Genomic DNA, 25792 nt, shown 5'->3' on the forward strand with positions numbered 1-25792 from the left:
ACAAGTGGGCTCAGTGCACCATCGGCAATGCTACCTTATAAAAAAGAATAAGAAGCCCGAAGGCAAACAGCTTTACGCGATCTAGAGAGATATCTGGCCGCATATTAGCGGTCTTATAAAACCTATTATATGTAACTTTTTGCAGGATCGAGAAGTCCCTAATGCGTTCTCTAGCAAGTTATAGGATCCGTAGACGTATCTATGGAGTAACTCTTCGATTCAGCGGTTTGTAATAATATGTTAACCATCAACCGTAGTATTGCAATTTTGTACTATTTCTCTCTTTAAATACCCGATTGTCTTAATTTTTGGAACTACGACATAGTCTATATCTCGTTGCGTGCATCGCAGTTCGCTCTACGAACGATCGAACCCACTTATTCTATGGATATTACAAGCCAGAATGCATCATTGTGCTGTGAAACCTCCATCGACAGGAAGCATGGCCCCTGTTATCCATCGCGCTTCGCTGCTCGCAAGAAAAACAGCAGCTCCGGCTACATCATCCGGCATACCGATTCCATGCAACGGGTGGCGCCGTCGAATCTCTTCTGCGTCATGAATTTGGGTCGTATTGACAAAAATGGCTGTAGCAGTATCTATTGAGATGAAGGTATTAGGAACAGCAGAATCTATGACTTGTGTCGAACAGAAATCACTCACATCCAGGGCAGATGGCATTGCAATGAATCCCATCTTCAGCATAGTCCATCGCGACCTGCCTTGTTAAGTTTGCTACTGCTCCTTTAGACGCTGCGTAACACGCTGCTTGCCCCATTAGCCTGTATTTTCTACACCGCAAGTATTCACAATGGCCATACGTATGTATTTACCACCGACCAAACCAAAGATGGAAGAAACATTAATGATCCAGCCGCGGTCTCCCGAAACAAGCTTATCTTGGCGCAGCATTTGACCAACGACGTATTTAGTCGCCAAAAAGACGGACTTCGTGTTCACGGACATAGTCATATCCCACCACTGCTCGGGTGTCTCATGAATTTTGAGAGCCTTCTGTCCTGCCTCAATAGATATGCCGGCGTTATTGACCAACCTATGAGAATTGTTCAGCCAGGTCTTCGATGACCCTTTGTTCGGGAGAAGAGATTTCTGTACTCTTACACGTCGATGCGTCCATAATGAGCAACTGTCGCTTTGACCATGGCCTCAATCTCAACCGCATCGCTTACATCTGCTTTTATAAACATAGCCTGCCCTCCTTTCTGTCGAATCAAGACATCCGTTTCTATTTCCTGTTCGGATTTTATTTCTTGTCGGGCACCTGGCCTCAAATCGACACAGACAACAATCGCGCCCTCTTGAGCATATGCCAGAGAAATAGCCCGCCCGAGACCTGAAGATGATCCAGTCACTATACAAACCTTATTCAACAGGCGCTGGGACGGAATTGCTTCTGACATCTTGCGGTTTGTCGTTTTAAGCATGGAAAGTTTGTAATAAACAAAACGATACTTCGGCTATTTCTCTTCTCTGGGTCGTCCAGTAGTTATAAGCTTAGTACAGGCACAGCAGCTCCTCGCTAAAACCATTGGAGAGGCGGTTTTTGGATTGTACCAATTATAAACTACTTTCGCTCAGCTACATATGCAGGCGCAGCTATTCGGGAGCCATGCCCTTGATGACTCGGCTTACTTTCCACCTTCAGACTTTTAGCGCATTAATCAGACCTATGCTGGCACCTGTGGCTTCCTTCACTTGCTTTCAAATTATACTGGCGATAACTTTTCATTCTATTCAAAAATCCAATCCGGTTCATTATCGCTACTGCGTCTGGCTAGTAAATCTGCAATTCTAGAAGCATGATGGCTTGTTGTCCACCCAAGGTCCCGCTCAATGCCGGATAATAGCTCCAATACAACTTCAAGGTCTCGTGAGTCCGTAAATACTTGACCAGCCACAAAGAGGGCTTGGACAGAATGTACTCGCACAGAATCTGGCGGATTGGTCAGGCTGATGCCACAGATTTCTCTAGCATGGCGGAGGGCCTCGCGCTCGCTTTGTCGATATGAGTCCAGGCGAGCGGAGACAGAGGATCGAACGGCAGTGGACTCCTGAGGCTGGTTCGTTAAGAGTAGAATGCAAGCCATATGATAGCTCTGCATTGTTGCAGCACATATGGACGCCTCGTACCAAATCTTCTCGAAATTCAAGGAACAATGTCCTTCGCTATTATCGAACGTCCCCACCATATCCGTACTACGTGTTCGAGCACTCGGAACGAAGCTCGCTGGGAGGCTGCAACGCCAATCTTGAAGCTCCCGACTAAGCAAATTCCATCTCTCTAGTAGCTGCTCTTGAGTCACGCCAACTAGCGGTCGCTGCCCCGGCGGAAGGGAATAATGTTGTGGGTTTAATGCGTCACCGGCGGCGATGTGATTCGCAATCTTGCCCAGTAGCCAGACAAGCTCATTACTCCGTGCATCCTCTTCGACATCAGCGGCATTAGAGATGTAAAATGGCATCAGAGATCCACGCTCATCTGTAACAAGACCTGCATTTTGCCACAAACGTATATCTTTTAAATCTAGCCGTGTTTGCGTCTCACTGATGACTGTGGAAAATTAGCACAATAAAATATGCCATGGAGCCGGTACAGCCGGGACTTACATGCACAGAGCAAATCTTGTCTGGCGAGGCTCCAAAATATCGGACCTGAGATAGCAGCTCTTGGAATAGAGATGGGAGAGCCCAAAATGGAACTGGAGCTGGGGTTTTGGCTGAACAAGGGCAGTGCGCTAAGATGAGCCCTCCAGGCTGTGCCCGGTGCATCCATAAGCTCGTACGTGCATAATATTGTAATAGAAGCAAACAGCTCTTCCTTATCAGCATCATCAGTTTCAAAAGCTCCATGGTTAATTGCAACTTTAAGGTGCTTTATAGCACTCCCATAGTGTTTAACGGACTGATACTGCCAGTCAACTTTGTTATCAAGTTGTGAAAGTGTAGTGCGTCTCTCGTACGAATTTTCCCCAAATTGGCTATTTTTGTTATGTTGACAGTGACCCAAATGCTTGGCTGCAAGAGCACACACGGCGGATTTCAATAATGGCTTTGTAGCGGCCATGACTGTCACCTTGTGCGAAAAGTAGGCGCCACTATCGAAAGTATCCATCCTAGCACTTGTCAGTGCCGAAAACAAATAAAGGAGCATATTCGTTCTTCACCATTGCCCAGGACCCTCTTTGAAGTGTCTCAGCAGTCGCATGGCCATAAGGCCATTGTGTATAGCCGTATCTGAGCTAAGGACAGACGGTGGTTCATCTTCATCAAAGGCTGTTGGGAAATGTGCAGGGATATTTGGTTCACCATGTGGTGCTTCATGTTCGCCATCATAATGAGACTTCCTTGTCTCATCCTCGACGTACTGGGAGACCGCTTGACTTGCTTCCCCTACATCCCAAGAAAGCACAGTCGGAGAGTCGGACTCATAGGGATCTTCAATATTTATGAATGTTACTAGAGAAAGTGTCAGAATGAGTCGGCTTGCTTGCTTTATAGAGAGCAAATTTGAAGGCTATGATACAATCTTTTGGAATACTTAGCCATATTTGATTATCGTCGAAGAGCTGCCGAGAGTCGGCTCCGTGCTGTATTCTCCCGCTTGCTAGGATGCTCGTATCAAAGGTTCGAAATATGGTCCTTTCTACGTAGCAACATTCACGGGAGCTCTTGATACAGTTATGGCATACCGGTTTCACTTCGTCGCACTTCAACTTTCGATGCCGACATGTAATACTGCGAGTTTTTCTCAGATGGGTACCTTGTGAAGAGTGTTATGCATACTCACCAGCCACTATATGACCGTATACTCTTTCGGCTCCTGGTCTTGCCCATTTGCGTTGTATTTTTTGTTTTTAATTTTTAAAGAGGAAAAATACACGGGCAGAATGTTTAAGGTATCGATACCGACATGTTACTTGAAAGGGGAAGTTCGTGGCAACCTGAGAACGAGAAAGACATTAGTGGCAATCAAGCCGAAGTGCTGGCTCCACGCCGCCATCATTATTAACGCATGGTCTAGCTTTACAGAGCTACAGTGAGCTAATAGAAGTCAGTTTGGTGTTAGTAAAAGCGGATATCGAGGAATTCCAGCGCAACCGCTTTGACTGCCCACATTATCTACTCATTGACGCATTGTCGCAGTATCTGTCGCCCCCAAGACAGGCGCTATTTAATAGTACCGCTCTGCGTTCTGCCCGATTGCTTCGGCTCCCTTGCCAAATCTGACGCTTGCCCCAGGCAGAGTTGCCTAGCTGAAGATGCTGCAGCCGCCTCAAAACTAAGTGTGAGCCAACTGGGGCCACCGTCTCGCACTTCCAGTTTCGGGAATAGGAAAGTGAGGCGGCCCAATTACCAATTACTCCCTACATTTCTACTATGCATTCCGGCTCACCTTCCAAAATCGCTTGTGTTGCCATTATGAGGGATGCCTACTTCATAAGATGTGCCCGCATTTAAGTGAGCAAAGAGACAAGAGTAGTTTCCATTTTCAAGATAGAGAAATTATAATAGAAAACACCATACGAGGCCTTATATGAATATATAGATAGCTACTACCTGCTTAGAATTCTTGCCATCTTTACTTTGTTCTTCAATTGATCTATAGAACATATATTGCAACAGCCTCAACTTAAAATGGCACAGAACTCGGGCGCTCTCCAAAATACTGATGTGCTTATAATTGGCGCAGGCATGTCTGGTATTGGATTCGCCGTGCAGCTACTGAGGCAGTTTGGCACAAGAAATTTTAAAATAATTGAGAAATCGGATAATCTGGGCGGGACATGGTGGGTAAACTCGTATCCGGGCTGTGGTTGCGATGTAAGTCTTCGACCTGGTTCTATTTATTCCTCAACATTGCTAACAAGTGATTGACCCAGGTTCCGTCTCATTTTTTCTCATATTCCTTTGCTTTAAACCCCAACTGGACTCAAAAATTTGCCCTGCAATCAGAAATTCATGAATATTTCTCAGACGTAGCAGCGCAATACGAAATTCATAAACATGTTCAGTTCGCATCTCTTGTCGAGAGAGCTTCATGGAATGAGGCATCCGGGACATGGAGTGTGACAATTCGAGATCTACAGTCATCAGCTATAACCGAACATCACTGCAAAATCCTTATATCTGCTGTTGGAGCACTATCTGTTCCGCGTGAATGCTCCATTCCGGGAGCTTCAAATTTTCGGGGTAGAGTATTTCACACGGCGCAGTGGGACCATACATTCAATTGGAAAGGCAAAGAGCTCGTCGTAGTCGGTAAGTATCCCTCTTGCGTTAATATCTGCTCTCTGTATTTACAGTAAGCAATAGGAAACGGCTGCTCTGCAACACAAATAATTCCTGAAATATGCTCCGGCCCTGGAGCAGCAAAAATGATCACACAATTCTCCCGCCAATCGCATTGGCTAGCTGAGCGCCCAAATCCAAAGTATTCCATGCTGTTCAAGTGGACTATGAAGTGGATTCCTCTGGTCATGCGCATTTACAGAGCAAAGTTGTACTGGGACAAGGAAAAGGATTTTAAGGGATTCGATATAGAAACTGGCGCCGAGATTCGCAACGGTTGGTCGAAGGAAGCAGCTGATTATATTCAAGTCAATGCACCCGCAAAATACCGAGATTTCCTTATCCCGAAGACCGAAATTGGATGCAAGAGGCGTGTCAACGACACCAATTATCTTGCCAGTTTACATCAAGGAAACGTCAATCTCATTTACGATGATCCAATTGATGAGATAATACCCACTGGTGTTCGCACACAATCAGGTAAGATTATCACTGCTGAGGCTATTGTTCTTGCCAACGGCTTCGAGACTCAAAAGCCATTTGAATCGCTGGAAATTTTTGGAGAAAATGGTGTCAGCATCCAAGATCATGTCAGTTAAAACCAACACTTCAAAGCACTAAGACTGTATTGTAACTAACTTGATTCTGTAGTGGAATCTAGTAAGCGAAGGGATGCCTTCTTCATATCTTGGAACATGTCTCTCAGGGTTCCCAAACTTCTTTATGCTGATGGGTCCGAATACTTTGAGCGGTCACCTTTCTGTCATTTATACCACAGAATGCCAGATTAACTTCATAATTCGCATTATTAGGCCAATCTTGAATGCAATAAGGACAGAGCTGCCATGGTTGGCAGTAAGAAGGTCTGATTGGGATATCGTCGCCGTCAAGCCTTCCGCAGAGACGCAAGATATCGAATCAGTTCAAGAAAAAGCTAAGAAGCTCGTATGGGCGATAGGGTGCACATCTTGGTTCATCGACGAAAATACTAAGAGAAACACAATAATGTTCCCTGACTGGCAGTATAAATTCTGGCTTAGAAGCATTTTTGTCTCTTGGGATGACTTTGCTTATCGAACATCAACGACGTTTAGAAAAGAGGTCGAAGGAGCGCCGATGAGGAAGATTACTTCTCTTTTTGCTGCGTTTGGCGTTATCATAGGAATTGGAGCTTACTTGTGTAGTGAATGGATTGTCAGCCACTCTGAACGAGCAACACAATTACTCAAAAGTTGGTTAGTTTGAATTGAATTGAAACAAAGTTACATGGGTGGGGGGGGGGGGGGGGGGGGGGGGGGTTGGTTCACATTTCAATCAAGGATACCTATTAGATAAGCGACTTGGCTTGAATTAATGACGATGAGATTCTCAAAGTTTTGCCTAGTACATGTGCAATTACTATCCTACTCATTACTTGGGATGCTTATTGGGATCATGGCGGTATTAAGTCATGGAATACCACTTCTGCCTGTTTTTCAGAAAACCAGGCAGTCAAATTGGATCTAGTTGCAGCAGAGTGGAAGCACTAAAGCGGTCAGCGTTTTGTTACATGCTGTGGAGCTGATATTGTACATACGCTGGCCCCATGTGCACAGATGTAAGTGAAGAGAGGTCCAGAGGACTTGGAACAACTTTCCGGTGAAATTCGTTCATTGGGCACATGCGATATAAACTCAAAAGCATTATTTTCTTAATCTGCCATTTTGCCATGCTAACAATGAAGGTTAATTCGCGAATCGCTGCCAGTCTACGTAGTAATTCTAAATGGACATCAAGATGAAGGGCAACTAGACAAAGAGATTGGGGCAGTGTTTTTCACCTGATTATTCAGCTTGTATTTTGGAAACATTGAAACTGGTGCGTCAGTTTGAGATGGCTGCCACTGATTTGAAGATCAGTTGGGAGAAAGTTGAATGGCCATTATTACGAGAGGACATACCCAAAAGAGTATCTGGCAAGAGGGGTCCAAATATTTGTCAGCGCTAGAGTGCGGTGTTTTAAGGTCGGCTTTAGGTAGGTACGACATCTAGTTGGGACCCGGGGTTATTCTTACTACATATACGTGAATATATCTCAAGATTTGATTCCTGGAAAATTCGATGGCCCACCACTGAAAATAAAGAAATTCCTAACCAAGTCGACTTAGCCCGAACTAAGTACTATTATAGCGAGCCTTTGCTCTCTAATACGCTGGAAACTATCATAGCCGGTGAGCTGTTATCTCAGCGACCAGGTCGCAATATTATAGTAATCGTGACGATAAAATACGATGATTATATATTAAAGCAGTATTGGAGACATCGATCTTAGTAGTGAGCGCGAATTTCCCATTACACGTACGAAACAATACTTGTTGTCTCCTACCAAGCTTACCGTTGGTATTGATTCTAAACTTCACCTTCTTGCTTACGTAGCTGTGGTTCTGATATGGCCGGAACGTGTGAGTAATCTGTAAGCACAGCCAGCCAGACAATAATTCTTCGCCGCCTAGGCCGAGAGAAAAGCGTTCCATGCGATCGCGGTGCGATGAGCACTCGTAGCACAACCTAGTATATAGAGGTACGCATATATGTATATTTATCATGAACGCAGAGCAATGGAACGATACGATATTTATGAGCCCCCTATAACGATAGCGATGATAGAAGTGTAAGCCACGAGTATCCGTGTTAAGCATAGCTACGGTATTACTAATGCAGTTTTCGCATTTCAATGTATTTGGTAAATGTTTCATAATAGTGCTAAAAAGCTTATTCAATATTAGTTATTTAAGGCTCTAAACTAGACACGGTAGTTACAATAGAATCCGTGCTCTGCATTATATGATCCGGTCATTCTCCAACAAGAATGCTTGCGATGAGAAGGATGGGGCCTGTATTACGCCGTAATAATACATTTTCTTTTCCAAAATGCTGTTATAAAAATTAGAAAGCAAAAGTTGAATGCCTACAAAAGGCAGATTAGCTCAACTAAATTGTAATCATCTTCGGCACACCGCTTTTGATTGATCTCGAACCCAATCGGATTGCATCGCGTCGAGTGGCTAGCGGCGCCAAGATCTGCGCACATGCTTATTTCTCCCCCAATTGTCGTATAAATGTTGTGTAATATTGTCTCTTTTGGGTCTCGCGTGCCTTCTGTATTCTATCACCTGAAATAAGCTCGTATAAGCTCTTCGGTAAACAGGCGACCCATGTCCAAGCGAAGCTTCCCCTGTGTAGCAAACACGGCTACTACGTTACAAGTATGTGGCGGCAAATCTTGAGTTGATTTTCCTCCAATCTTATTTATTCATGAGTTCTAAGGACCTTCCTCATCCATGTTTAAAGCATTAAGCTTGAGTTAAAACACCTTATTATGGGCTAGTTTCGCTGCACGCCAGCGTTTCAAAGATTCGGCAGCATGCCGAAATGGTGGAGGGAGTTAAGTTGATCGAGCTGTGGAGATTTGGAAGGACATGTCAGGGTGTCAAGCTTAATTGGAAGTTTAATATGTTGCTTAAAAAGAATATAAATTTGGCAATCAATCCTCTAATATGCCGTTCATCATCAATCACAACCCAACAACCTTCTTTTCAATACTTTGTCTTCTACCACAAGCCACCAAAATGTTGCCTAACGTTCTCTTTGGCGTTGCTACATTCGGCGCAGCCGCCTCAGCCTTTTCCCTTCCTGCTAACCTCAAGACAATTTACAACAACCACAAGGTAAATGAAGTGGTATAATGCCCATAACCTGTCTAACTTCTTTTACCTTAGTCGGGAACATGCTCCAACAAACTCTCGGGAACATTTAGCGGTGGAGCAGTCTACTGTGGTGATATTCCAGGAGCGATCTTCCTCAAAGGAAGCTCGGGAAATTACGATAACATGGATATTGATTGCGACGGTGCCAATAGATCGGCCGGAGCCTGTGCTAACGACCCCAGTGGTCAGAGCGAGACTGCTTTCAAGGATACGGTCAAGACGTTTGGTATTCCCGATCTTGATGCCAACATTCACCCATATGTTGTCTTTGGTAATGAGGGAGGTAGCCCCTCTTTCAACCCCCAGCCTAGCATGAAACCTCTTAGTGTCATGGCTGTTGTATGCAATAACCAAGTCGTAAGTTTATACATCTTTCTCCCTCCTAGTCATGATGGTGTCTGATAAAACACTAGTTCTATGGCATTTGGGGCGATACCAACGGCGGTACTTCGACTGGAGAGGCTTCGCTTGCTCTGGGCAAGCTCTGTTTCCCCAATGAAGGTCTGAGCGGTGATAACGGCCACGATCCCAAAGACGTCTTGTTCATCGGTTTTACTGGTTCCGGAGCAGTGCCCGGCAAGAGTGGTGCGAACTGGGCGGCCAAGAATACCAATGACTTCGAGAACAGCATCAAGGCTCTAGGAGATAAACTTGTTGCCGGACTCAAGGCTTAAACGAGAACAAAGGAGCCTATAGAGATAAAAAAGAAAAAGATGTATAGGTTATATTTTGCATTAACTGCTGTCAATTCCTGCATATGAACATATATAGTGGCGCTCAATGTATATGGATTTTTTCTCATTGACTGATATGCATTTTCATATCGTCTTAGCTTATCTTGATAATGGAGATTTAACCTGCAACGCATGTACAGTAGTCATGGCCAGAGAGGAATATTTTCCCTTTGACCGCTATAATACCCGAGGAGTTTATTTCCGAATGATGATCGCCGTTCTTTTCCCCTCACATATCGAAATCTGGGGATCGCAAGAATGATTGGTGCGGATGAATGTCGTGTCGCAATAGTGGATTTTGCGGAGATCAACTGAAATACTTGGTAGGCAAGCGGTTTGCCTAGAGAGAGTAATGATCAGCACACCGAAATGCGAACTACGCACATACTGGCCGCGATAAACTCTCCGCATTAGTGCTCTTATTACTCTCATGTACGCGCATATTCATTTTGCAGTCTGGGGTCTTTCTCAAACCTCTTGGCAGGCAAGGACCAGCGATTCTACAGCGCCAAGTTGGTTGCCCCATTCTTGACTCAGTCTCAACAGGTCTATTGGCGCACATGACCACTCGGTTGAGAGGGATCGACAGATCATGGATAAGATGATTGCCATTCTAGCGATGAAAGTGGTTAACAATATCTTTTGGTACGATTTAATTACCAGCTTTCTCTACCGCCTACGTAAGATCCAATGATTGTCGTTCAAGACAGATGGCCGATCATCTTGGACCAAGACCGGGTGTCACCGAGAAGGCGTTTAAGCGCTGCCATTGACGAATGAGGATCAGTGCATTCAGATTCGAAACCCATATTTGGGTATTGTTTACTTAACATGGCATTTTGTGCTGCCTAATGCTACATAGAATGCCGATGATCGGATCGTTCAACAGACATATAAGCTTGCATGCCCAGATTTCAGATGCAGCGGATGAGCAACGTCGACGATCCACCCAATATTTTTAGATTCATTGGGCACCATGGCCGTGCTCAATGAAAAGCTGGCCAAATACAATGCAGCCAATAAGCTGTACAAAAGTTCTTTGTTAAATACTGTCTGTCTTGTTGCTGGATTGTCAATTTTCTTCTTTGGCTATGACCAAGGATTAATGGGCGGCGTCAATACGACGCGCGATTATGCCGAACGCATGGGCTTTGGTCATTGGGATGAAGACCAAAACATTGTTGTCGTTGATAAGCCTTTATTGCAGGGAGGCATAGTTGCTGTGTACTATCTTCCTGGTACGCTGTTCGGATGTCTTCTTGGCGGCTGGCTTGGCGATCGCTATGGTCGCATCAAGACTATTGCCGTGGCTTGTATTTGGAGTATCTTTGGAGCTACTCTGCAGTCAGCAGCTATGAACGCAAACTGGATGTTTTGTGGTATGTAATAGCCGTGATTTCCAACATTGCGCCAAGTGCTGTGAAATATTGACTGACCTAAACGGTAAAGCACGCGTATTAAATGGCATTGGGACTGGAATTCTGAATGCCATCACACCAGTTTGGGCAACCGAGACGGCTGCCCATACCTCCCGAGGGCAGTTTGTGTCTATTGAGTTTACCTTGAACATATTTGGTGTTGTTGTAGCATACTGGCTGGAATTGTAAGTTGATGAAGTGATAATGGCTGTTTGGGACGTTTTTAATGCTTTAATAGTGGTACTTCCAAATATCACGACAACACATCGTCATTTATTTGGAGATTTCCCATCGCATTTCAGATTCTGCCTCTCCTGGTCCTTTTCGTCGTTATATGGTTCATGCCAGAATCTCCTCGCTGGCTTGTGAAAGTCGGCCGTGAAGAAGAAGCTCGCTTTATACTAGGCCGCCTTCGAGGAAATGAAGGTGAAGACGCTATTCAAGCAGAGTCAGAGTATCAAGATATCGTAAACATACGAAACCTTGAAAAAGACACATCAACTCAGCAAAGCTATTTCAACATGCTTTTCGGCATCGGTTCTGGGAAGCTGCACACTGGCCGACGCGTTCAGCTTGTCATTTGGCTCCAGATATTGCAAGAATGGATTGGCATTGCAGGCATAACAATTTATGGGCCTGAGATATTCAGCATTGCCGGGATAAGCTCAGAAGACAGACTCTGGGTTAGCGGTATCAACAACATCACATATATGGTAAGACGATTATTCAAGCTTTGCAACATATTCTCTAACAAACATTTAGTTTGCGACGTTAATCTGCGTCTTTACTCTCGATCGCATTGGCCGCCGCTGGACTCTATACTGGGGAGCGATTGGACAAGGGATTTGCATGTTCGTAGCAGGCGGCCTTGCTCGGGCAACGATTAATGCCGAAGGACAAGGCAACCAAAAGCAAATTGGTGGAGCAGCGACATTTTTTGTTTTCCTCTACACCGCGATATTTGGTGCCACCTGGCTCACTGTTCCCTGGCTATACCCTGCAGAAATCTTCCCCTTGCAGGTTAGAGCCAAGGGAAATGCTTGGGGTGTTGTCGGTTGGTCTATTGGCAATGGCTGGACTGTAAGTTCTCTGTTCAAAATTCTCATGTAGCCGCATCTCACACTTACTTCTTAGGTATTACTGCTTCCCACTATTTTCAACCGACTGAACGAGAAGACTCTATACATATTTGGGGCTGTTAATGTGCTATCCATTATTGTCGTTTGGGCGCTGTATCCTGAGTCGAATCAGCGCACATTGGAAGAAATGGATCTTGTCTTTGCCAGCGACAGCATATGGGCTTGGGAGGCCGAGCGCAATTTTGCTAAGCTAAAGGAAGAGAATCCTCAGTTGGTTCAAGGTTCCACCGTGGTTACAGATATAGAACACGCTGCCCCGGCAAAGATGTAATCTATTTAGAAGGGATAAAATCTCGATGCGCTCGCAGCGTACGTTTACGTATAAATATATATAGATTGTGTACTTAACATATGTTAAAGCCAAATCAGTAGGTGGAAAACATACATTTTTTAACTTATCCTCACATTATAAATTTTCTATAGCATTTTATCCATTATCGACCGGATGTATTGAGCACCATGTATGCCCTACCTGGGACTATGCAGTGAGTATACTAGCCGCGCTTTGTATATTGAAGCTGCATCCTAAACACTTCAACTAATATTTTTCTAGCATTTCACTAGCCAAGAATCTCACTATGATTGGAATTTTTTACAATGTACGTCAAGCAACAGCCAAAGCTGAAAGGAAATAAAAAGCAAAGCTGGCAAATAGCTCTTGTGGCTTCATTTTACTCATTCAAAGTATAGCTCATGTATCATATCTCATCAGTCATCAAGCTCCTGCCCAAAATCGATCCCAAGCATCTTTACAAACCTCTTTCTGCAAGTGATTGAGAAAGTCATCAAACTTAACTGGCTCTTCTCCGTCCAGCCTCAGTATACCGTCTTTTATGCCCCGCCAGCCCTCTACTGGGAGCCTGATGTAATTATGCCCTTTATCGCAAAAACGCATCACGTTAGGCGATCCCACCTTCTCAGGGTGGTGTCTAGCGTTGTAGCATATCTCGCAAATCAGCGTGGTGGAGCATTCCGTGCAGTAATGAACAACCGAGTCTCCCCACCAGGCGTATCCGGCTATGGGGCTGCATATACCTCCATCACAGCTGTATGCAACAATGCCGGGATTACCAAGGTCTCCTTCATCTTTTGGTGCCGACGCCTTTCCGCTTCTGAGGCTAGCTATGGTTTCAAAAGGTGATATCCATTCAAAGGCTACCATTCCTCCCTCGGGTTTTACATCAGCATCATCGCTGGATCCATCTCCTGAGTCCGAGTCTGAGTCCGAGTCGGAACCCGAGTCAGAGTCAGAATCCGATTCGTCTTCCTCATCTGGAACGAAAGTAATTTTTGAAAACATGGCAGATATGACGATTCGCGCATATCGTTGAATATCCTGCCCCTCTGGAATAGCTTTGCTCAAAACCATGAGGGCATGGCCCAACTTTTCCAAATTCTGGCCATCGTTCCACGAAACTTTATCGTTTAGACCAGCGAAGCAGTCATCAAGAATGCTTTGAAGCCGCTCTTGAAATTCGCTACCTTGACCCATCTTCAAGCACATCGACGCAATGACGATTCGGCGATGAACTAGGTCCAAGCTTGTGTACATTGGCACGGCCAAAGAGAGTGGCCTATCCATCAACCCTTTAAGTGCTGCAAGCGCCTCTGCTTTAACGTTCGGATCACGCGAGGCTCGAAATGTTTCATACAAGACGTCAGACATGGCATCCACCGCTCGCTGGAGAGTAGTTTGTGGCTCCTCGTCTGTTATGGCATACGTTTCTCCGTTAGAGGTGCTTGCAAATATCTCGTTTAAGTATTTGCGAGCATTCTCAAGATCACCAACCACTCTAAAATAGGTCAACGAGAGCTCGAGGCGCATAGGAGCACCCGAATTCAGTCGATCTAGGAATTGAATAGCATCCTTATAGGCCTCAATAATAAATTCAGCTTCGCCCTCTTTAATGGCGAGGGCTCGAAGTTCTTCATGGCGATCGTCGCCTTCGTTGCAATAATTCCAGGCCATCCAAGTCAGCCTGTCATTGGAACTCCAGCTCTTCAATGTTCGAATGTACCCAGCGTGATCAGATGCTTTCTCAAACAAATTGAGTTCACTAACAAGAGCATTGCCTGGAGTTAGCCCCGTAGGATCAATCAATTTTGCTTGAGTGTAAGATTCAGCTGCGGCTTCGCGCATCCCTAGCTTCGTTTCGACCTTTGCCTTTGCCAACAGAGCTAGACGTTTGAGTGAGGTAGGAACATTGACAGTCTCAATGCCCTTGACACACTCCAGAATAGTTTCGAAAGCGATCTCTTTTTTGTGTAGTTTCAGCAGAACATTGCATTGTAGGATTGATATCTTAAATCTTTCCGTATTGTTGTCTCCAGAGTGGAAAGAATTCTTCGCTTTATTGCACATTACTTCTGCAGGTTTATACAGGTTAAAATGGAAGAAAAGCTCTCCCACAGCCCGATATGCAGTACAATCCATTTCAAGGTCGTTGAAGAGGTCAGGCAAGCCTAGTGAGCTCTTCTCTTCGCCAAGCTCTTTCTTGGTCTGAGATTCAGTGTTTTCGTTATCGCTGGGGGCCGGATTCACGGCTTTGGCCACTTGCGCCGAAATTTCTTCTGGGAAGTTTGCTTTGGCTTTGTCGGTAAGAAGATCATCAAGTCCGCCCTGCATCCCGCATCATTAGTCAAGAAAATGCCAAAAAAAAAAAAAAAAAAAAAAAAAAAAAAAACAAATAAATAAATCGAAACTTACAACACCCAAAAGTCCATAGAGAAGTTTATACGCTGCTGATGCCGCTTCAACGTCAGCTGCAGTATATATGAGGCGAAGGTACCCCTTAGCCATCCCCAATCGGCATCTTCGAGGATCAATCGCAACGTCAGCCCACCACGAGGCTGCAGCGGGTGTCAAAATGGACGAAACTTCTGGAATCTTGAGATTCTCGGCCCACAGAGCAACCTTATCGTTCACCATACTCTTTAAACTCCTATTATATACTATCCCAGTGCGACTGAGAGTTTCTGCAAAATCGGTATGTGAAAGCGCCATTGCAAGCCCTTCCATAACTTCCGCCTTCTCTTGGGGTGTGTGCTCGTCCAATTTGATTTCGACAAAGTGAGGAAGTAGCCAATAGGCGGAATATAGTCGCAGGGTTTCTTTGATCGAGTGCCCTGGACCCAGTGGCTTTACAAGATTGACACAATCTAGCAATATTTGACGATAAGCTTCTGATGCTGTAAAGCGCCAGTCTGAGTTTAAAGTGGAAGCATCTCTAAAGAATGCCCTCATTGATCTTTCTTTAAACTTTACAGGCAACGCGCCATCATTATAAGCATCGTCTGGGTTATTCGATGCTGAATCCGCCTTTTCGACATCTTCAATTGAGCTAATGTAGGTGTTTCTGCGACCACTTCGTGACTCTGCATCTAGAGCAGGATCTCCAATTTGGAGAAATTTGGCAGCTACTTCTGGGATTTCTTCGAGGCTGAAGCTGTCATCTTGAGAAAGATACATCAGCAGCGAGGTTACTTCGTCGAGAGTAAGGACCCGGCCAGAAAATGCAAGCCAGTGAAGCAGCTTAAGAGCAATCTGCTGGCGAGCAACGGGCATTCGGCGCTGACATTCATTCAGCATTATCTCGTATACACCCTGTAGTGTTTCTGGCAGCGGACGTGCGAGCAATTGTAGAGCCGCTCCTTCGCGACCAAGCGCGTCAAGTCTGGCTAAGGTATGCTCAGCATATAGCAGATCTAACGTTAAAAGCTTGTTAAAATCCCCTTTACTTTGTGTTGGCCCAGAATTCCATACTTACTTGGGGATACCTCTTCCACTTTCTCTGCAATTCTTTGTTGGACGTAGCGTGTAAATCTTTTAAGATAGCCGAGGTCGTTTATCCGATGCCATATAAGTGACTTAAAATCTGCCAGCTGCTTCTCTTTTGTTATCTCCATGGTGCTTACTTCGGCTTGCTCTGAGAGCTGCTGCACAAGCTCAGGGCGAGACGTGACGACGATCGATATCCGAAAGTTCTCCCCTTTAACTAGTTTAACAAATTCGAGAAACTGAGGGAAGTTAAATAGCTCGTCGAGGCCATCAAAGAGGATAAATAGATGATTAGGGGAGTCTTTACTGAATGAAGGCCCAAGTATTTTGAGCAGCAGGTCCTTCCATTCCCAGACACTGTAAATAACCTCGTCGCGAACCATCTCTGCATTGATCCTCTCACAGAGCGGCGCACTCTGCTCCACTACTTGGTTGATGACAGTAATTATCCCCTTCAAAAACCAACATAGGTCTCTATGCTGCTCGCGGAAGTAAAAATGAGCCACACAGGTACGTTGACTGGAATCTTCTTTTGCAAAATTGTAGAGCTTGTCGTATACTGTCGCAGCCAAATGACTTTTGCCAGTACCTGGCTGTCCAGCCAAAGCAAGAATTGGCTTCGATAATGTAGCATCTTTTTCATCCTGCTTTATCCACGCCTCCCACTCAGGCTGGGAAAAAACCCATGCGCAGGTATCCGGAACCAGGGTCTCTTTGAGGATTTTGTACTCATGGCCTTCTCCCTCCACGTCGGGCATCGCGTTTCGAACTCGACTGGCTGATGCCGGTTTTGACGCCTCCTGAGATGACGGCTTCCCCTTGTGGTCGTGCTTGGCATTCTGTTCTGTGAATGCCTTGAGGAGCTTGGCAACATCACTCCGAATGTTCTCAGTATCTTGGCTGATTGAGAACATAATTTCTTTTTGCTCTTCGAGCATGCGTGTGTGTTCAACTTGGTTGACCTGCAGCTCACCGTTCATCTTTTTCAGCTCCTCGCTATTGCCAAGAATGGCGAATTCGGTAGCATTTTGCAGCCGGGTAAGATCTTTATCCATTTTCTTTCGAGCACCACTCAAATCGCCATCTTCACCTCCAATCAAATTGGTAATCCATTTTTCTATCAAGATAAATCATGTAAGCATAATCGTTGCATGGTAAGAAAGACTCGATATTTTATAGGTGTCTTACTAAAACGGCCAAGTTCTATATACTTGTGCGCATAGCCAGTTAAAGTTAGAAAAGATGTAAAGACGTCCATGAGACAATTCTGGTATGCTTTATGTGATGGAAGACGAGTCTCCAAGATAGTCACGCGTTCTAAAAAGCTATTCATATCCTCAAAGAACACAACAACAACATCATAGTCGGCTGAAACTTGTTTACAAGCCTTAAAAAGCACGCTTGAAGTCAGTTTATGATGTGATTGCTATGCATTGTGATCGCTGAGATGGGGGTTAATCTCACTGAAAGAAGATATGTGATTGCGGTGCCAATGGCGGCAGCTGGAGGAAAGGCAGGAGTAGCAGCGCTTATCAGCTGCTGAGCGCCTTTCTCAATGTAGTCGATATTAGCGGCGAAGAGGCTACGGAGCTTGTCCACTTTTTTGCTATTGTGACGAAACTTGTGGAAAGCATTCATTTCGCCTGTGCCGAAATCTATCATAGCCTCGACATTATTAAATTTGGGTTGAAGGTCAAATCCAACGATACCCTTATACTGCTTGAGGGCTTCCTTCCACAGGTCAGCAACATCGCGATTATCCTTTTCTATATCTTCGGCAGCTAATTTCTTTTCCTCTTCCTTGGTCGCCATGATACCAAAGATAGGGAATAATAAATTGGGATAAAAGAGAGTAGGAAAGTAAATATGACAGGTATCGCTGGAAGTTCTGTTTACTATAAGTGAATATGAAACAACCACGAAAGACAATTATATGGCCAGGCCCACTGGGGCTCAGCTCATCTTTAAATCATTTAGAAAATTAATACTAGTGAGTAGGAACAGCTGCGGCTGAATGAACTCAGCCCTATAAGAAACTACATAAGACGAATCAAAGAACGGGCCAAGGGCTTGGCAGGCATGCTTATTAGCAGATATCTTTCTGCTAGTATACGGAGTACAAGTACGTCTTATGGCCGCATGACCCTTGTTAGTCGCCGTCGACTGATCATGCAGCTTAGCTACCACTCGTTTGTCTAGCGTGTAAGCAACCAGGACGAGATCATATCCCGAGGCAATAGGATACCTAAGGCCTATGTACAAACGTAGTCAATCTACAGTAACCTACCTTTGGGTATTGGTGAGTTATCTTTCATAATCTTGCAATTTGCATAGCCTTTCGTATGTTTTGCAATCACAAAACAGCTGAGCTTGGGTTCCCAGAAAGAATAAACGAAGATAGACCTTGGTGGACTTTTCGAAACTAGGGCATCTAATAGTGTGCTAACCAACAAGAATCAAAACACACTAAAAGCTGGAAACCCCACAGCTACTGATCGTAAGACGAATGATTATTAAACCAAACGACGACAAAGGCACGGCGGTTAGTATTCGAGCATCCATGTCGTCCTGTCTTTGAAGCGACGGAACAGCCTTCGGCGGAGATGGCGCTAAGGCGGAGTTGCACAGTGGAGTGTCTAAAATAAGAGCTGCAGGATTGGTTTCCTGGCAGAAAACGGCCCTAAAAAAATACGGATGTGGCGCATCATGATTAGCCCTTAGCCAGCTAGGACAGAACCCAAGTTAAGCACATGGACAATCGGAGGCTCTGCTGAGTTGCATGTTGACAACGAGCCTATCTTCAAGCAGCTTAGACTAAGCTCTTTCACTACGTCAACTAGTGTTATCAAGGAGTTCAAGTGCTTGATAGGCCGCTTTAATTTAATTATCTCTGGGAGATATTATGTTACAGAACATTTAGTGTCGATATGAGGCAGAAACGTAGATTCAAGCGCGCATGCTGAATACTCAACGAGTTGAGGAAAGGTTGCGCAGCTGGCAGAGTTCCTCTTTGAACGGCAGACACAAAGAGCCGCGTATCGACTAATCAATTAATTCGAAGCAAAGGATCGCTATGTAGTATCGTGTGCCCAATTATTAATCGAGACTTCATGATATGTGGTTGCGTCCTAGTAGTATTATCAACTTACTATTCTACTTCTAGGTATAATTTCCAGATGCGGGATGCAAAATGAGATTCATCCTGCTGCAGCTTGACTAACCAAGCAGATGCACGTACAGTTCAGATGCACGTACAGTTCAGATGCACGTACAGTTGGATAAACAAGCAAAAAAAGAAAGAAAAGAACAAAAACAAGGACTACCAAAAATGTAGTAAACGAGTAAGATTGGAAGTTTAAGTTTCCCTGCTACTCTAGAAGAAATGCAGTTTCTCACAAAACAGAAACTGATTCTACTTCAGACTCGAAATCCAGTAGTATCAATTGCCTGCACTTTACCCCCCTCAGTCGTGCCGTTGATCGTTCCGCCGCCAGTCGAGACATAAAGAATATACGAATCCGCTCTTGTTCTTCCAAATTTGCAGGCCGTCGCCGTTGCCACTTCAAATGAGTTGGACGCACCAGCAATAACAGCGTATTTGCCATCCGGAGTAGCTGCAAATACTTTGTTTTCCTTGTTCGCCGCTATCCATTTAACATTCCTTTCACCAGGGCCGTATGTAAAGTCATCAATTGCCCCCGATGGTAGAGTGAGAACTTTCTCAGCTGACGCACCATTAGCGGCTCCTCCATTATCGTCAACCTTGATTCGATACATGGATGTTTCGAGAGCACCAGTCACAGGGTTGGCTGTTGCTGTATCGTTTGTGAACCACAAATAACCGTCATGGATATGAATCCCGTTGATACCAATGTTTACAGCTGAGGATGATTCTCTTTCTGGTAAAAATTGAGCCGCCTTGTCCACCCTGCCTTGTTTCATGTCAACACGCCAAATTGCGTTTAATATTGAATCCGCCACAAGTACCAAATGATTTTTTTGAGGAACCGTTGTCGCACCGTTGAGCAGAGCCGCATCGGGAAGGGTAGCGATCAATTCTGGATAGGAGGGCTGGCCGTAAGTGAAATCAACACTCCAAAGACAAGAGGATCCCTTGCCAATTCCAGCTGACTGGCTAAAATTTCCACCAGCCACAGCAAAAACATCTTCAGATGTCTCCGTTATTCCAAAGAAGCTTGTGATTGCGTCTACAGTAAATAGGCGGGTAACTGTTGGCGTCTGACAATCCAAGTCCGACACCTCATATAGAGTGGCATTTGGTAAAAAACTTGTAAGAAGAAGATTGCCATTTGAGCGAACGGCAATATTCTCGATCCAGATACCGGCGGGAAACTGGGCAATTACTCGGTTCGGAAGAAGATGCGTATCAAGGCGGCGTGATTGACGAATTGAAGCCGATGGTGCTGTTAGCGAAACAGCCAACGTTAGGAGCTCGCATGCTATTATAATGAGCGACGATATCATTGTTTTGACTAATGTTGCCGAAAAATATAGTCATTTAATGCTTTTGGCAGTGTAGTTTACCGGCTGCAACAGATTCAATACTTTTTGCAGCTCCCTATATATACACAGAAATATTGCGATTACATCATCTTGAGGCAGCTCAATGACGTCTCAAACAATGAAAGCGATCCCCCTTTCACTATTGCACTCATACTAATTTATGCGGCTAACTATTTGGTTTCCTCATAGGATGAATCCTCCAGTGCTCCCAGGCTCTCTCTGATTGAATAGTTCGGATAGCGGCAGAGGCTCGCCAAATCCTTCGGTGGCTATGTACACCCCGCATGCGTCATACCGAACTACTACAGGAATATATTACTGTAGGTCAGTATGAAGTACAAGCGCCAGTAGCCCAAATTGCAATAGGTTTAATCTTTGAAGCAATTTCCTATACGAAAGGAGCAGGGGAACCTGCGGCGGACTGTGACAGGCTGTGAGTGCCAGGGCCAGCGGGTATCCCATATAAGAGCACAGGGCTGCGCTGCGTGCGCGCGAGTTACATGTACGCAGCCAGTGCAGGGCTCTCCTGCAAGTATTAGCCCCTATATCTACACTCGTAAACCCTCCCGCACAACTTCTTTCCTGACTCACCCTCTTGATATTGCGCCTTGCCGGCACAGCACCATGGCGGAACAGTTAAAAAGTCCACTTTGTACTGCGTGGCCTTGCTAATCTCTTTGATGCCTCGCCCCATACGCCTTGGATGGGCCATCAAAGACTACAGACATCTTTGACACGCAAGAAGCTGCGTCCACTTATACGATCCTCTCTCTCTGCTGCTACCGACTTCACGTTTTCGAACACGGACAGCTCACGTGCCTCTTCATCAAGGACTTTGACACCGTCGACTGCCAGTTCAAGAGCATCAGCACTAAATGAGCGATGAAGTATATGAGTATCATATCTATATAAAGGCATAACCCTGCCTTGTCCGCTATTCAAGGACTGTACAGGTTCCAAAATCACTAGTATTGAACATCTAAGATAATACATCCATGTCTATCACATGAAAGACGAGAATAGCACCAAACGTGGATTTTTTTGCACCTAGGCTGGTCGTGGTAAGCGATACAAGGCCTATCAAGGTGCAAGAAGACGCCGCATTCTCTGCAATTAGTATGGTCGTGCCAGGGACTTTGGATTACGGCATATGGCGAACATGCGCAAGACGCAAGCGCATCACCACACCCAACGTGAAGGAAAAGAATGTCAACCATAGCACTGCGAAGAACGCGAACAGTCAGTCCATTAGTGAAACAATCACGGGGATTTAGACGGCTACCCTAAGAGACCCCTCGATAGAATGTTACGATCGGGAGTACGGCCGTCAAGAGGCCGCAAGTTCCTTCTATTCTTTCTCTGTTGAAAGACATTGCGGATAGCAGGTTCTCTAGGGGCTCGAAAGGCTCGGGTGCATAGAATGCACCTGGAAAATCACCGGGAGTGAGTTTTCAGGGAATAGTTATGGCGAGGGAGTTTATTAGGAAAACATCGCGATTTGGTGTACGTCCTATCTTCTTTCTCTTGCCGACGGTCAAGGAACGGATTGCGGACATTTGTATAAAAGGCACCCAGAAGCCTGAGACTGTATCACTCACACCTAGGCCCGGCCACTGGATGGCAATCGCGCGGTCCCGATGAGCCATGTCTTGATGACGCGGTTCTGGACGATGAGTTTTCCTCGTCTTCAAAGCAGCTCGTTGAATTTTCCCTCATCGACCGAGTTTATGACGAGCCTCTGATGAATACGACTCTCAAACATTGTGGGAGGCTGAAGCGCACACATCACGTTCCAACGAACCAATGGCCCTGCTTCAACGAAAGATTGGTCAATTGCGGCACAGACAACCTATCTATTCACACTCTCGCTCTTTGGGCATTCAATCAAATGGGTACATGCACTCATATTGTAACTTTGCAGTCTCTCTTTTTCTGTCCCCCGCTTGCTAGGGCTCAGATCATAGATAGAAGTCGGTGAAAACTACAAGTAACCACTGTCAAGAAAGACCAGTCTCTTGCTTACATAAAGTAGCGGGGACGGGGACCTTGCCAATTGCAAACTCGAGCGCAGCAAAGTGCGTCACTGCCAAGGCTGGGGCTCGACTCCAGCTGGAGGTTTCCATGGTTTCAGTTTCGGTGCCAGAAACTTGACATTGAGGTTTTCTCCATGCGCTAAACTCACTTCAGCCTGCATGTACCTAGGTATACAGTATAGACAGTGCAAAGATCTAGATTAGATGCAGCAAGAGATGCCGAGGACCACCAAGTCTTGTCGCTGACGGCTCTGGAAATCCAGCGAATGGCGCGCTGAAGTTTTAGTGCACGCCAACAGCAAACGAGCAGCTCCCCGCCCAGTTTTAGCAGCAGCTGTCCCCGACAATGCCGTCAGAACACAGTGCGCGTCTTCTGCACACTGCATTTTAGGCTATTCGCGACTCCTGCGAGCCTGGACAAAACTTCTAAAGTGGACCTCTGCAGCGATTGATGCGCTGGAATCGGCGCGCTCGACGCCTCCGGCTGGCTCCGGGGCAGCTGCGGCCGCCAGCTGGAATGACGCACTGTTGCCACTCCCTCGCCCTGAGCCCCCACCAAGGAAAAAATTCGCTAAACCACAGTGACTCACGCTCGCTGCTAATTCGGAGTGCTGGGAAATCTTTTAACGGCATTGAAAACTCGTAAAACTCGTGAAGCGCCCCAGACAAGCCCATCCACGCCGATATCTCAATCTCAATTGCCATTATTCTGTTCCTGCCCAGCACAATCGAATCACCATGTGCCTCACCGACGCCCCCCCCTCTGGCCCCGTGTCGAGCGGCTCACACCCCGTCCAAGACCAGTCCGCCAGCTCGCCGTATCAGAATGTCAACGACTTCATCTCAAATGTCAACCGGTTCAAGATCATCGAGAGCACTCTGCGCGAGGGCGAGCAGTTCGCCAATGCCTTCTTCGACACAGAAACCAAGATCCGCATGCAAGTAGCCCCGTCTTCCGCTGGACAGCGCCATGAAGCAAAATACTGACTCTGCGTGATAGTGCCAAGGCTCTGTAAGACCAATTGCCTTTCATTTCACTTGGTCCTGTTGTTCCTTATTTTATTTCCCCCTTGTCTCATGCCTCCTCGCTCTTGGGCGCCCCAGCTTGGCCATTGCTTGCCGCCCTTGACTCCTTCACTCACTAATCTACACACGCTTTGATAAAAAATCGCGTCTGCTGATACACCGGTTTGTAGCGATGAGTTTGGCGTCGATTATATAGAGCTCACCAGTCCTGTTTCCTCTCCTCAATCATATGAGGATTGTAAGACTATTTGCAGCCTTGGCTTGAAGGTGAGTTTCCATCATAGTTGGTGGTTGGACATGCTGTTGAGACTGACCAATTGCACAGACCAAGGTTCTCACTCGTATGTGCTTGAATATAGAGGCCGACTGCGGGTATTTCATATTCTAACCATGAGCAGACGTACGATGCAACATGGAGGACGCCAAGAAGGCCGTTGAGTGTGGTGTAGATGGTGTCGACCTTGTTATCGGTACTTCCAGTTTCCTACAAAAGTACAGCCACGGAAAGAGCATAGAGATGATTCAGAAGACTGCCCTGGAAGTCATTGAATATGTCAAGAGGTATGTGCCAACACCTTGTTTGGCGTAAGTGCTAGAACTTCACGGCTAATACGAAAATAACAGCCAAGGTGTTGAGGTCCGCTTCTCGTCAGAGGACTCGTTCCGAAGTGACCTTGTCGACCTTCTCACTCTCTACAAGGCCGTCGACAAGGCTGGTGTCAACCGAGTGTGAGTTGTCCGGATTCAAGCGTCTAGTTGGGTGGACTACTGACGCAAAGCAGCGGTGTTGCGGATACTGTTGGAGGAGCTACCCCCCGAATGGTCTACGACCTTATCCGAACGCTTCGAGGTAATTTGAACTTATTAAAAACTGCTTATCAGAAGGCTAACCTTTGAATCAGGCGTCGTGAGCTGTGATATCGGCAAGCCTCCCCAGTTTTACGTTTCTACCCCTTCTTCACTAATACCAAATAGAAACACACTTCCACGACGACACCGGCTGTGCTGTCGCCAATGCTCACTCCGCTCTCGAGGCTGGAGCAACCCACATTGACACTAGTAAGCATTACGGTTGTTCCTAGATTGTGCCCAACGTCTAATCTCATATTTCCAGGTGTTTTGGGCATTGGTGAGCGCAATGGCATTACTCCACTGTAAGTTTCGCTACAATCATGGATGGGAATTTGGCTGACAATGGAGGACAGTGGCGCCCTGATGGCTCGCATGGTTGTGACCGCCCCCGAGTATGTCACCAAGAAGTATAACCTCAAGGCGCTCAAGGAGGTTGAGGAGCTGGTCGCCTCTGCCGTCAACATCAATATTCCAGTAAGGCAATCCTCGCTGAGAAACCAACGTTTCGCAATTTGGTAGTCTAACTGATTGTTTAGTTCAACAACCCCATCACCGGTTTCTGCGCTTTGTAGGTTCAATCTCTTTCTCTTTGTCAACTCTTCAGCTAACCTTGGAACAGCACGCACAAGGCTGGTATCCACGCCAAGGGTAAGTCGGTCTATAATAAGCGTAGCATGCCCAATTCCAATTCTGGCACTAACGAATTCAGCTATTCTGGCAAACCCTTCGACCTACGAGATTATCGACCCCGCCCTGTTCGGATGTAGGCCATTTGCGTCCCCTCAGCTACTCGCCTGCCGATGCTAACTGTCCCATAGTGACTCGATATATCTCAATCAACTCAAGAATTACTGGCTGGAATGCGATCCGCTCGCGTTGCGAGCAATTAGGAATAAATATGACGGATGACGAGGTCAAGGAAGTGTACGTTTGCCAATCTCACGATGCCCCTTTACATAACCACTTGGCAGAGCGAACAAGGTGCTGACTGCGATAATAGGACTGCCAAGATTAAGCAGATGGCCGACAGTAAGTACCTATCATTCCTAGTCTTCTAATCCCCAATCTATCCATACCAAGTCTTACACTTCCTATTTAGTTCGACCATTGGCTATCGACGATACCGACTCCATCCTCCACTCTTACCACATCGAGCTGCAAAAGAAGCGGGAGCTGCAGGAGCAGCAGGCATAGAGATTGAAAAAAAGGTGTTTGGTTGTGCATTTCAGGCTG

At 45.8% G+C, this 25792-nt stretch overlaps 9 protein-coding genes across 9 annotated transcripts; 4 read left to right on the forward strand and 5 right to left on the reverse strand.

The window, feature by feature from the left end:
• Positions 1-277: 277 nt before the first annotated feature.
• TrAFT101_004652 (uncharacterized protein) lies at positions 278-1436 on the reverse strand. The gene is made up of 4 exons (XM_024902610.2): positions 1123-1436; positions 822-1054; positions 664-765; positions 278-599 (listed from the first exon to the last, which is right to left on the reverse strand). Exons 1-4 carry the CDS (start codon positions 1419-1421, stop codon positions 409-411), a joined length of 825 nt encoding a protein of 274 aa, XP_024759975.1. The 5' UTR covers positions 1422-1436; the 3' UTR covers positions 278-408.
• A 530-nt stretch (positions 1437-1966) lies between these two features.
• On the reverse strand, positions 1967-2795 carry TrAFT101_004653 (uncharacterized protein; the record flags this gene model as incomplete). Its single annotated transcript, XM_066127250.1, has 3 exons — positions 2629-2795; positions 2152-2572; positions 1967-2078 (listed from the first exon to the last, which is right to left on the reverse strand). The coding sequence occupies exons 1-3, from the start codon at positions 2792-2794 to the stop codon at positions 1967-1969; spliced, it is 699 nt and encodes a 232-aa protein (XP_065983359.1). The 5' UTR covers position 2795.
• Positions 2796-5396: 2601 nt separating this feature from the next.
• Positions 5397-6645, forward strand: TrAFT101_004654 (uncharacterized protein; the record flags this gene model as incomplete). The annotated part of the gene is made up of 3 exons (XM_066127251.1): positions 5397-5900; positions 5962-6545; positions 6630-6645. The coding sequence occupies 3 exons, from the start codon at positions 5397-5399 to the stop codon at positions 6643-6645; spliced, it is 1104 nt and encodes a 367-aa protein (XP_065983360.1).
• A 2232-nt stretch (positions 6646-8877) lies between these two features.
• Positions 8878-9913, forward strand: TrAFT101_004655 (uncharacterized protein). Its single transcript, XM_024901964.2, has 3 exons — positions 8878-9016; positions 9068-9412; positions 9469-9913. The coding sequence occupies exons 1-3, from the start codon at positions 8918-8920 to the stop codon at positions 9727-9729; spliced, it is 705 nt and encodes a 234-aa protein (XP_024759972.2). The 5' UTR covers positions 8878-8917; the 3' UTR covers positions 9730-9913.
• An 818-nt stretch (positions 9914-10731) lies between these two features.
• TrAFT101_004656 (uncharacterized protein) lies at positions 10732-12746 on the forward strand. Its single transcript, XM_024900342.2, has 5 exons — positions 10732-11168; positions 11239-11392; positions 11446-11920; positions 11970-12287; positions 12342-12746. The coding sequence occupies exons 1-5, from the start codon at positions 10766-10768 to the stop codon at positions 12615-12617; spliced, it is 1626 nt and encodes a 541-aa protein (XP_024759971.1). The 5' UTR covers positions 10732-10765; the 3' UTR covers positions 12618-12746.
• Positions 12747-13003: 257 nt separating this feature from the next.
• Positions 13004-15263, reverse strand: TrAFT101_004657 (uncharacterized protein). Its single transcript, XM_066127252.1, has one exon. The coding sequence runs from the start codon at positions 14970-14972 to the stop codon at positions 13062-13064; it is 1911 nt and encodes a 636-aa protein (XP_065983361.1). The 5' UTR covers positions 14973-15263; the 3' UTR covers positions 13004-13061.
• A 242-nt stretch (positions 15264-15505) lies between these two features.
• TrAFT101_004658 (uncharacterized protein) lies at positions 15506-17936 on the reverse strand (the record flags this gene model as incomplete). The annotated part of the gene is made up of 5 exons (XM_066127253.1): positions 15506-15535; positions 15612-16051; positions 16114-17241; positions 17313-17511; positions 17589-17936. The coding sequence occupies 5 exons, from the start codon at positions 17934-17936 to the stop codon at positions 15506-15508; spliced, it is 2145 nt and encodes a 714-aa protein (XP_065983362.1).
• Positions 17937-19440: 1504 nt separating this feature from the next.
• On the reverse strand, positions 19441-20652 carry TrAFT101_004659 (uncharacterized protein). The gene has a single exon (XM_024908339.2). It carries the CDS (start codon positions 20607-20609, stop codon positions 19542-19544), a length of 1068 nt encoding a protein of 355 aa, XP_024759969.1. The 5' UTR covers positions 20610-20652; the 3' UTR covers positions 19441-19541.
• A 2621-nt stretch (positions 20653-23273) lies between these two features.
• Positions 23274-25753, forward strand: LYS21 (homocitrate synthase lys21; the record flags this gene model as incomplete). The annotated part of the gene is made up of 17 exons (XM_066127254.1): positions 23274-23619; positions 23682-23693; positions 23878-23974; positions 24033-24048; positions 24106-24268; positions 24332-24436; positions 24490-24557; positions 24610-24630; positions 24683-24766; positions 24822-24861; positions 24913-25033; positions 25096-25127; positions 25179-25207; positions 25269-25322; positions 25378-25483; positions 25560-25588; positions 25659-25753. The coding sequence occupies exons 1-17, from the start codon at positions 23420-23422 to the stop codon at positions 25751-25753; spliced, it is 1272 nt and encodes a 423-aa protein (XP_065983363.1). The 5' UTR covers positions 23274-23419.
• Between the last annotated feature and the right edge of the window lie 39 nt (positions 25754-25792).

The sequence above is a fragment of the Trichoderma asperellum genome, chromosome 3, assembly GCF_020647865.1.
Source record: "Trichoderma asperellum chromosome 3, complete sequence".
NCBI classification, from domain to species: domain Eukaryota; kingdom Fungi; phylum Ascomycota; class Sordariomycetes; order Hypocreales; family Hypocreaceae; genus Trichoderma; species Trichoderma asperellum.